The 12,615-nt window shown below is 47.4% G+C and overlaps 1 protein-coding gene across 1 annotated transcript in view; it reads right to left on the bottom strand.

Moving 5' to 3' along the window:
• Window positions 1–10,841: 10,841 nt before the first annotated feature.
• Window positions 10,842–12,615, bottom strand: part of LOC138354162 (ice nucleation protein-like) — a 95,538-nt gene continuing 93,764 nt past the window's right edge. Inside the window, exon 6 of the mRNA XM_069308051.1 lies at window positions 10,842–12,445. Within this exon, the coding sequence (XP_069164152.1) occupies window positions 10,842–12,445 (1,604 nt within the window). The remainder of the gene's footprint in view (window positions 12,446–12,615) is intronic.

The following is a 12,615-nucleotide window of genomic DNA, read 5'->3' as shown; positions in this document are numbered from 1 at the left end:
CTTCCCGCTGTTGAGAGGGTAAACTCCGTGGGTTTGGAGTTTACCTGCCGTGCAGGGTATCCTCTCATTGAGCAGGTCATGTGTGACGTGCTACATGTCCCGGTTGAGGAGGTCTACGGGGTTGAGCTGGTGACTGCTCGCCGGGTGATCATCAAGTTTGTGGGTGAGGAGACGTACCGTGGATTTCTCCGGCGGTACGAGGGCCGTACCTTGAAGTTGTTGGATGGCACTGGTTCTGTGGCCATATCTGATCGGAATGGTGCCGTGACATATGTGAGCGTCCATGGAATTCCCTGAGTCACTTCTCCGGCGTTTCTTCCAGAGATTTGGCTCTGTCGTCAGTGTGAGGATGCACAAGCTGTCTTCTGGATAATATGCGGGGTTGAAGACGAACATTCGTACTCTCGGGATGCGCCTGAGGTCGGACATTCCATCCTCTGTCCGACTTTTAGGGTACTACGTGCGGGTGTATTATGCCCGGCAACCCCGTACTTGTTTCCGTTGTGGCATGTTGGGGCATCAGGCTGCCGGATGCACTGCGGATCCGGTTGCTCCAGTCAACTTGTTCCGGGACGAAGATTTCCCACCGCTCCCTCTGGAGGAGGTCTCCGGGGATGAAGAGGTGAGCGTTCAGTTAGCGGATGCGGCTCCCCCTACGTCGCCGGACGTTCCTCCGGTAGTTACAGACTCTCCTCCGGGTCTTGCAGTGCCATCGGATAGTCTACGTGCTCCTGTCACTGTCTCCGCTGCTCCTGAAGGCCTTCCTAGTGATCGTTGTGACGCGCCGCCGCCTTCTCCCTCGTCTACGGCTGCTGCGCCTGGCCCTGTGTTCTCGCCTCGGGTCCCGGATGTGCTGGGTGCTGTGGTGGCTGCGGAGCCTCCTGCTGTGTGTGGGCCAGTTCCCCCTGTGGTGGAGGCTGCTGCCGTTCTGCGTCGGGCGTCGGTTCGTCCAGCTGGTGGGACCCGTGTTTTTGGGCCGCTTCCGGCTCTGACGATCTCCGGCCGGAGCCCAAGTGTTCCAGGCGTTCGTCGTCTGCCTGGGCCGATGTTGGGGAATTCGGTGACTGTGGGTCCTTGGGAGTTGACGGTGTGGAACCGGATGTGTCGCTGTCTCCACGGTTGGTGGTGGCAGAGGTTCATGTGCCTGCTGGTGCCCAGGTCTCGGGGGTGCCTTCCGTTCCTTCTCCGCCTGGGGATTCTCTGCAGTGGGAGGTGGTGGCTTCCGCTCCAAGGGATGGTGTGGTTGCTGGTGCTGGGCGTGGCCTGGTTGTGACATTACGGAAGGATGCGCGCCGCCCTGGTTCCCTGCAGTCGTCTGGTGGTGTGCCCGTGGCCGCTGGTGCCCCGGTGGTGGTGCCCTGTGTCCAGCCCCCCTCTTGTGAGGGTGTGTGTTGGGGACCTGGGGGACGTGTTGCCGGCGTCGGTGATGCCACCGAGTCACTGGTCGGCGATTGCTGAGTTACTGCTGAATGACGAGCCGGGGGAATTTCATGGTGGGGGTGTTCCCTTGATGTGGGGGATTGTGGCAGTTACTCGTGGGTGTACGAGACCCTTGGAGGTGGTTACGTTGGGAGGCGTTCAATGTGAGTTTCCCCCGGGCTTTGTTCCCGGGCAAGTATGTCCGCTGATTGGCCGGTGTTTTTGAAGAGTGTGTATTCTCTTCATGTATTACCTTGTATTACCTTGTTGTATTGTGTTTTCTTTTTAATTTTCCCTTTGTTTACATTTATGATTTGTTTGTGTGTGCATTGTCTTGTGTTATGTTTCATTTTCTAAATTTTGATGTGTTTTGTTGTCGGTCCTTCAGGCCGGTGTTTGTTTGTTTTGTTTATTTGCTTACATTATTTGCTTGTTTGTTATTGTTTTTGTTCTTTAATTTGTCTTGATGTATGCTGTTCCTCTGTTTTTGCTAATTATTGTCCTGTGCTGTCGGTCCTTCTCGCCGGTAGCTTCTGTATTTTGTTTTTGTTTTCTCTGATATTTTATTGTATTTATTGTCTTTATCTTGCATGCTTGCATGTAAAAAAAAAAAAAAAAAACTTGAGCAGAAGCGACATAAGCAGCCATTAACCACCGAGCACGGACCCTCAGAAACGACCGCAGCAACTACCTTTTCGTGTAGTTCAGCCGATACTTCAGGAACCCTAAGAGTTGAGCAACATCGTTCCCTTTCAACCTACCAACCCACAAACAAAAAAATGTAATCTGACACCAACACCCCTAAAGTATTCCGAATTTTACAATTTCTCCTCGGAAATGACAAGAAGAAAAACCGATGCAAATCTACCTGTAAAAATCTATTCGCCAACTTAAGTAAAATACATAGAGTTGGGACTCAATCTCCCCTCAATGAGCACAATAATATGATCACACAATACCCAACATAAACATCCGCAAATTGGTAGCCAGAGTCTTGTGAAGAAACCCATAAATCAACTCCAATAGTTAAAGGGTGAGAATTGGCCCTTTTAGAGCACCCCACACCGCCCCCAATCAAACAACAGGTACAACCCCTCCACCCTGTGAGTAACACGACCTAAAAAAGCACCCGATACACCTCTGACAACCAAGAGACATATACCCAGGATACGTACAGAGCGACCGAAGAATGAGAACTGCACAGGAGTAAACTGGCGGCGTGACGAAAGCCACGTTCCAACAACACGACACCCCAAGATAACTCACTCGAATTGAACAGAAATATAGAGCTAAGGAATTTAGAGTAACCCCCAATCCGAGTCCCACTCAAAAGGTCAACCCCCCCCCCCCTCCATCTTAAAAAAAACTGCCAACTACTTCACATACACATTCGCCAGACCTCTTCCACCCTCCAAACCGCTACAGAGTCTTCCCGGCTTGGTGACTTCTTTTGATAATTACTTACTCCTCCAAACCCTGACACAAGAAGGATCTGCGAACCGGGTGTTACCAGCCACACTACACACAATGATAAACAACCTTCTCCAAATTCAGCGGGCAGGCCCTGCTCAAAGGGAAACAATGAGCTAAATACCAAACCTTGGAACGAACCTTACAATTAACGATCAGCGCCCGCTGAAAAATCGTCAAAACCTTCTTGGACAGCATCCCTATCACCGCGGCTCAATTATACTGCAACGATTCCTCATACGAACTAAACTAGGTGATGCCCAGCATGCAAACAAATCGCACCACTGGCAACCAAGACCCCTCCCAAGACTCCTTGACAGCCAAACTCTCTAACCCCATAATAAAAGACTTCCGATGATTGATGACAGTCCCCGTGGCCAACTCAAAGCTGTGCACCACATCCTTCACACCAACCACCGAATACACTGTATCTACAAAAACAGTTGTATTGTCAGCATACCCACAAACTCTCAGGTAAAACCCGTTAGTCAACCGCAAGGGAAACGATCGAACTACAAAGCCGCTATGCCCGAAACAATGGTTCCTGAAAAATAATAAATAAAAGTATCGACATGCGGCAACCATGCCGAACCGAGCGTCCAATAGCAAACGTGGTACTAAACAATCCATTCACACACACACACCCGACTATTACACAACTTTCGCACTCATTATGCATGTTTCGCACCCAGCCTACAATCCGGGCGGTAACTTCAAGCCTCTCTAGAATCCTTAATACAAATTTAATGGCCAGACGGTCGAAGGCCTTAGATCAATCCAGATTGATCAAAGCTGCCGGGCCCCCAGACTCCAACATAAACAATCAGATCTCGGAAAAGGTTGTTACAATGGACCATGGACCTTTCTGGAACCCCACACAAATGTACCCGAAAAATTTGGGAGCCCAACTATGGACCTCAGCAACGCGTGGCCGGGCACAGCTAGTCTATATAAATAAAATTGGAAATGTTCGTTTGTGCATAACCGTTAATCTCCGAAAGTTCTTTACCGATTGCTTTGAAATTTTCACACAACGTTCCATTCGCATCCGAGCAGGTTTTAATGTACATACTATATAGATGTCACGTCTGTGACGGTAAAAAAAAAAAACATGCTTTTTCAGAAAAATTGTGTTTTTCATGTGAGTGAAATTTTCGAAACCTCTTTACCAATTGCTTAGTAATTTTCACACAACGTTACATTCGAATAAGGGCGTCTTTTTATATATCTACTGTATACATGCCTCACCTGTGACAGGAAAAAACATGCTATTTAAAAAAAACAGCGCCATCTGTTAGACGTAAGAGCAACACACGCTGTAATCTCCGAAAGTTCTTCGACGATTGCTTTGAAATTTTGCCACAATGTTTCACTCAAATATGCGCATTTTTTTTTTTTTTTTTTTTTTTTTTTGAGATATATACAAGAGTTGTTACATTCTTGTAGAGCCACTAGTACGCGTAGCGTTTCGGGCAAGTCCTTAATCCTATATGGTCCCTGGAATACGATCCCCTGCTGCGAAGAATCGTTAATCGTTTTTATATACATACTATATAGATGCCACACCTGTGACAGGTAAAAAATATGCTTTCTTTGAAAAAGAGAGCCATCTGTTGCACGTAATAGCAACACACGCTATACTAACTATGTGACGATTCCATTTCAATGTTTCCGATTACATTGATAAATTGAATTTTCATAGATTTGATTTATTTGCATTTTGATTTGATTATTTTGTGTGACATTGCATTGGAACTGAACTGTTTTGTTTACTATACCATTAATTTCACGAGTATAGTTTATTTTTTATATTTTTCAATTTTTTTCATTTTTGTTAACAGTTTTTTCTCATATTTCAGTGATGGGAACATCAGATCATTTGATTTTGCCAATTTTCTGAAAAAAAACATCAGATCATTTGGAAATGCATTGGACGAGGTAGTGGGGAGTGATGGGGAGGACGAGGGGACGGGGGAGTTGGGGATGGTGGGGACGAAGGAAGAGGGAAATGGAGAATGGTAGGGAGGACAAGGGGACAGGTGAGTGGGGGAGGACTTGGGGTGGAAGGGTGGACGAGAGGACGGGGGGAGTGGGAGATGTTGGGGAAGACGAGGGGATTGTGGAGTAGGGAATGGTTTAGCAGACGAGTGAACTCTGGAATGAGGGATGGTGGGGAGGAGAAAGGGAAAGGTGGGTGGGGGGGATGGTGTGGAGGACGAGGGGACAAGGGAGGGGGGAATGATAGGGAGGACGAGGGGATGGTGGAGTAGGGAATGGTTTAGCAGACGAGTGAACTCTGGAATGAGGGATGGTGGGGAGGAGAAAGGGAAAGGGGGGTGGGGGGGTGGTGTGGAGGACGAGGGGACGGGGGAGTGAGGAATGGTGGGGAGGACTGGGGGAAAGGGGAAGGTTACTGTGGCTCAGTAATGCACATGCGTTGCTGAACCACAGCAATGCGTGGCCGGGTACAGCTAGTATAGTACTAAACATACGAACGACTTTATCCTTATTTTAAGGCAACTCCCAATTGAATTATGCAAATTTTTCGCGTTACGCTGAGTGAAATATTAAGTCAAAAATATATATAGACAGTTCCCAACAGTGCCAAATTATTATTTGTATTATTATTTTTTATGACATTATTCCATCCTTCTAACTCCTCCCCTCTGTGAAGCTTCTCAGTTAATTATGTTAATATCTGTGTCATTGTTATCTCGTGTTAAAGAGTTACGGCGAATATAAAGGATTTAATGCTTTTAATGATAAGTTCTAAGTTGATTATATATATATATATATATATATATATATATATATATATATATATATATATATATATATATATATATATATACACACACACACACACACACACACACACACACACACACACACACACACACACACACACACAAGCACACACACACACACACACACACACACACACACACACACACACACACACACACACACACACACACACACACACACACACACACACACACACACACACACACAAGCACACACACACACACACATTTATATATATAAATATATATATATATATATATATATATATATATATATATATATATATATATATATATATGTTTTTTTTATTACAAATACGACCGTACATTAGCAGAGGGATATCCCAGCTTTGTACCCTACTGAAGGTTATTATTGGGTTTTGGGTCTGAATAAATGGTGGGATGTAAATAATTTTCCGTTTTTTGTGTCAGTAACAGCCAATGGATGTTGGTGAACTCTCTCTCCCCATTCGCAAACGAACGAGCACGCACACACACACACACACACACACACACACACACACACACACACACACACACACACACACACACACACACACACACACACACACACACACACACACACACATACACTCTCCAGGACACTGGAGAGCAGAGAAAGATACCAGAATGCCAGGAATGAATATGTCAGGATGAGAAGAGAAGCAGAAAGACAATACGAAAATGACATCGCAAGCAAGGCAAAGACTCAGCCTAAATTGCTGCATAGCCACATCAGGAGAAAAACAACAGTAAAGGAACAGGTTATGAAATTAAGGATAAGGGCGGAAGGATTAACTACAAACGACAAGGAAGTGTGCGAGGAACCGAATAAGAAATTCCAAGAGGTCTTCACCTTAGAGCAAGGAGAAATCCCAGAGATAAGAGAGGGAATAGCTAACCAGGAACCACTGGAAGAGTTTGAGATTACCAGCGGAGAAGTAAGGAAGTGTTTACTAGAATTGGATGTGACAAAGGCTATAGGCCCAGATGGAATCTCCCCTTGGATACTAAAGGAAGGAGCAGAAGAACTGTGCCTTCCACTCTCCATAGTGTATAATAAATACCTGGCAACAGGGGAACTGCCAGAAATTTGGAAAGCAGCTAACGTAGTCCCGATATACAAGAAAGGGGATAAACAGGAGGCACTGAATTACAGGCCAGTGTCCCTAACCTGCATACCATGCAAGCTGATGGAGAAGATTGTGCGAAGAAAGCCAGTGGAGCACCTGGAACGAAAGAACTTTGTAACACAGCATCAACATGGATTCAGGGATCGCAGGTCCTGCCTCACAGGGTTACTTGAATTCTACGACCAGGCAACAAAAATAAGGCAAGAAAGAGAAGGGTGGGCAGACTGCATATTTTTGGACTGTCAGAAAGCGTTTGATACTGTGCCACACAAGAGGCTAGTGAAAAAGCTGGAGATGCAGGCTGGAGTGAAAGGGAAGGTACTCCGTTGGATACAGGAGTACCTAAGTAACAGGAGACAACGAGTCAGTGTGAGGGATGAGGTCTCAGATTGGCGAGACGTTACGAGTGGAGTCCCGCAGGGGTCAGTCCTTGGACCTATACTGTTTCTGATATATGTAAATGATCTCCCAGAGGTTATAGAATCGTTTCTCTCAATGTTTGCCGACGATGCAAAAATTATGAGGAGGATTGAAACTGAGGACGATAGTAGGAGGCTACAAGATGACCTAGACAGATTGAGTGAATGGTCCAACAAATGGCTGTTGAAGTTCAACCAGAGTAAATGCAAAGTAATGAAACTACGCAGTGGAAATAGGAGGCCAGACACAGGATACAGAATAGGAAGTAAAGTACTTAATGAAACGAACAGAGAGAAAGATCTAGGAGTTGACATCATACCAAACCTGTCTCCTGAAGCCCACATAAAAAGAATAACATCAGCGGCATATGCAAGGCTGGCTATCAGAACAGCGTTCAGGAACCTGTGTAAGGAATCATTCAGAACCTTTTATACCACATATGTAAGATCAATCCTGGAGTATGCGGCCCCAGCATGGAGCCCGTACCTTGTCAAGCACAAGACGAAGCTGGAAAAAGTCCAAAGGTATGCTACTAGACTAGTCCCAGAACTAAGAGGCATGAGTTATGAGGAAAGGCTGCGGGAAATGCACCTTACGACACAGGAAGACAGAAGAATAAGGGGAGACATGATCACAACCTACAAAATCCTCAGAGGAATCGACCGGGTAAACAAGGATAAACTATTCAACACTGATGGGACGCGAACAAGGGGACACAGGTGGAAATTGAGAACCCAAATGAGTCACAGGGACGTTAGAAAGAACTTTTTCAGTGTCAGAGTAGTTAACGGATGGAATGCATTAGGCAGTGATGTGGTGGAGGCTGACTCCATACACAGCTTCAAGTGTAGATATGACAGAACTCAGAGAAAAGACTGTACAGGATATGATGGATAATGTCACTCAGAAGTGTCAGGAGGCTGCAGACAGGTTTATCCCTGTCCAAAAAGTGAAAAATGAAAAGCAACAGAAGAATCTGGGGTTCAACCAGTAATGTGCAGCAGCGAAGCAATTGAGTAAAAGAATATGGCGAAACTACTGGAACAACAGAACACCAGAGAGCAGGGAGAAATACCAGAGGGCCAGAAACGAGTACATCAGAGTGAGGAGAGAAGCAGGGAGGCAGTATGAAAATGACCTCGCGAGTAAAGCCAAGACCCAACCAAAGCTGCTCCACAGCCACATCAGGAGGAAAACAGCAGTGAAGGAACAAGTGATGAAACTGAGAAAAGGGGAGAACAGATACACAGAGAATGATAAAGAGGTGTGTGAAGAACTCAACAAGAGATTCTAGGAGGTCTTCACAATAGAACAAGTAGAGGTCCCAGCACTAAGTGAGGAGGCAAATCGAACAACCTTGGAGGAAATTTACTTCACCAGTGATGAGGTCAAATGGAATCTCTTGGAGCTGAATGTGTCAAAGGCTGTTGGGCCTGACAGAATCTCACAGTGGATTCTAAAAGAAGGTGAAGAAGCACTAAGTGTGCCACTCTCTATGGTGTATAACAGGTCACTGGAAACAGGAGACCTACCAGAAAGTTGGAAGACAGCTAATGTAGTCACAATATACAAAAAGGGTGACAGGCAAGAGGCACTGAACTACAGGCCAGTTTCCCTAATTTGTATACCATCAAGGTGATGGAGAAGATCGTGAGGAAAAGGCTCGTAGAGCATCTGGAGGGAAATAGTTTTATGACACACCACCAACATGGGTTCAGAGATGGAAAATCGTGCCTCACAGGTTTTATAGAATTCTATGACCAAGCAACGAAAATTAGGCAAGAAAGAGTGGTCAGACAGCATTTTCTTGGACTGTCAGAAAGCCATTGACACAATACCCTATAAAAGGCTGTTACAAAAGTTGGAGCAACAGGCAGGAGTAAAACGTAAGGTGCTCCAGTGGATAAGGGAGTATCAGGTAAGTGATGTGGTGGAGGCCGACTCCATACACAGTTTTAAATGTAGATATGATAGAGCCCAGTAGGCTCAGGAATCTGTACACCAGTTGATTGACAGTTGTGAGGCGGGACCAAAGAACCTAAGCTCAACCCTCGCCAGCACAAATAGGTGAGAACAAAAAGGGGAGTACACACACACACACACACACACACACACACACACACACACACACACACACACACACACACACACACACACACACACACACACACACACACACACACACACACACACACACACACACACACACACACACACACACACACACACACACACACACACACACACACACACACACAGGTGTCTCGTGGACAGTGATTTGGGATTCGCCGTCGATGGGCTCGGGTCCGTTTCTCAACCGAAACAGAGACGAATGGGCAGTTTTTTTTCACCTGATGATTAGTGAACCTAGCAGTAACTGTGTACCTAGGAGATAGACAGTGGCTGCGGGCTGCATCCTAGCGATATGGTGTATGTGTGAGAGACAAATATATGTAATAGATATGCTAAGAAATAAATAAGTCAGATGTGTGTATATTAGACAACCTTCAGTAAGAAAGGCGGGGTCCAAGAGCATCTTTATCTTGCAGGCACAAATGGTAAACAAATAGTAAATACACACACAAACAATATATGCACATAATTGCTTCTGCATTTATTCTACTGCTTTGTCTTAACCATCTCTCCCATTCACCTCACGAAAGCTAAGTAGCAACCTTTTTTTTTTTTTTTTTTTTGCAGGGATAATCCTGCGTGGGCCCTAAGCCTCTGACTGGCCCACTAAATGTTGCTTGTTTCTGTTTTACTTGGGCGGAGGATGAGCATTTATGACTCGTATGGTCGCTTCAGTAAGATTTTGCCATATGTGTTTAACAACTTCCTTTGCTAGCAACCTGTTGATACCTGGCCGGAGACCAGGTGTCATCTTTGGACAACTGAGAAACGCAAATCGAAATTTTGATTTGTATCATGTTTTATGTTTCTTTTCATATGTTCGTAAACAATATTAATTCATTTGAATTAATATTTCATGAATTATATTTCACAACTCAAGTGTGTGTGCGGGATTTTCTTGCTTATTTATGCATTTTCCTTCGTTGAGTTTGTCAAAAAAACAGGCTAGTTCAGGGTGTACAAAAATCTATTTCATATCAATTTATTCTCTGGTTTCCTCTTTGGGAGTTTTCTTTACGCTTTAACTCTTTACGCTGTTAACGCCGTTCTACCTAAAATGGCAATTTGTAGTCAGGTTTGCAACAGAAATATTCAGTTGAATAAGAAACAAAAAACACTTTAACATTCCGTCCGACTTGGTAAGGATTATCTTAAATCCTCACTCAACAACGCAAGGATTACTGCAGGGCCTGGATAGGGCACTGAAAATAATTCCACTGTTGAGGGTTTAATATGATTTTATTTAATTTTTTTTGTGAAAAGCGTATAAATTCGTGACAGGATTTCAATAAATTCAGTGCAATTCGACTCGAAATCTAGACACTTTGCATCATTTAAGAAGAATCATTCGCATTATAATGAAGAAAGTTTACATTAGTTAATAAGCTGAAGAGAATAAAAGCCGCCATACCTTCGTATTTAAAATAGAAATTGATAAACTCCTCACAAAGATATGTGATCAATCGCGCTGTAATTCACATGCGAGATTGCAAGCAGGGCCGTCCAACAGCACCGTCGACCCCACGTCCAACAGCACCGTCGACCCCACGTCCAACAGCACCGTCGACCCCACGTCCAACAGCACCGTCGACCCCACGTCCAACAGCACCGTCGACCCCACGTCCAACAGCACCGTCGACCCCACGTCCAACAGCACCGTCGACCCCACGTCCAACAGCACCGTCGACCCCACGTCCAACAGCACCGTCGACCCCACGTCCAACAGCACCGTCGACCCCACGTCCAACAGCACCGTCGACCCCACGTCCAACAGCACCGTCGACCCCACGTCCAACAGCACCGTCGACCCCACGTCCAACAGCACCGTCGACCCCACGTCCAACAGCACCGTCGACCCCACGTCCAACAGCACCGTCGACCCCACGTCCAACAGCACCGTCGACCCCACGTCCAACAGCACCGTCGACCCCACGTCCAACAGCACCGTCGACCCCACGTCCAACAGCACCGTCGACCCCACGTCCAACAGCACCGTCGACCCCACGTCCAACAGCACCGTCGACCCCACGTCCAACAGCACCGTCGACCCCACGTCCAACAGCACCGTCGACCCCACGTCCAACAGCACCGTCGACCCCACGTCCAACAGCACCGTCGACCCCACGTCCAACAGCACCGTCGACCCCACGTCCAACAGCACCGTCGACCCCACGTCCAACAGCACCGTCGACCCCACGTCCAACAGCACCGTCGACCCCACGTCCAACAGCACCGTCGACCCCACGTCCAACAGCACCGTCGACCCCACGTCCAACAGCACCGTCGACCCCACGTCCAACAGCACCGTCGACCCCACGTCCAACAGCACCGTCGACCCCACGTCCAACAGCACCGTCGACCCCACGTCCAACAGCACCGTCGACCCCACGTCCAACAGCACCGTCGACCCCACGTCCAACAGCACCGTCGACCCCACGTCCAACAGCACCGTCGACCCCACGTCCAACAGCACCGTCGACCCCACGTCCAACAGCACCGTCGACCCCACGTCCAACAGCACCGTCGACCCCACGTCCAACAGCACCGTCGACCCCACGTCCAACAGCACCGTCGACCCCACGTCCAACAGCACCGTCGACCCCACGTCCAACAGCACCGTCGACCCCACGTCCAACAGCACCGTCGACCCCACGTCCAACAGCACCGTCGACCCCACGTCCAACAGCACCGTCGACCCCACGTCCAACAGCACCGTCGACCCCACGTCCAACAGCACCGTCGACCCCACGTCCAACAGCACCGTCGACCCCACGTCCAACAGCACCGTCGACCCCACGTCCAACAGCACCGTCGACCCCACGTCCAACAGCACCGTCGACCCCACGTCCAACAGCACCGTCGACCCCACGTCCAACAGCACCGTCGACCCCACGTCCAACAGCACCGTCGACCCCACGTCCAACAGCACCGTCGACCCCACGTCCAACAGCACCGTCGACCCCACGTCCAACAGCACCGTCGACCCCACGTCCAACAGCACCGTCGACCCCACGTCCAACAGCACCGTCGACCCCACGTCCAACAGCACCGTCGACTCCACCGCTAATCAGGATCAGTAGTCAGAGGAGTGGCTGTGGAGACATTTTACTTGGGAAGCCCCTGAAGGAAACCTCAAGTTAAACAACGACAATATTCTTAATTTAAAATGAGATGGTGATGCTAATTCGGTATTAGATTTACAAATTAAATCAATTTCAAATGACCTCAACATA

The sequence above is a fragment of the Procambarus clarkii genome, chromosome 61 (assembly GCF_040958095.1).
Source record: "Procambarus clarkii isolate CNS0578487 chromosome 61, FALCON_Pclarkii_2.0, whole genome shotgun sequence".
In the NCBI taxonomy this organism is placed as follows: Eukaryota; Metazoa; Arthropoda; class Malacostraca; order Decapoda; family Cambaridae; genus Procambarus; species Procambarus clarkii.
The sequence above is the reverse complement of the archived record's forward strand: the minus strand, read 5'-3'. Positions and strand labels throughout refer to the sequence as shown.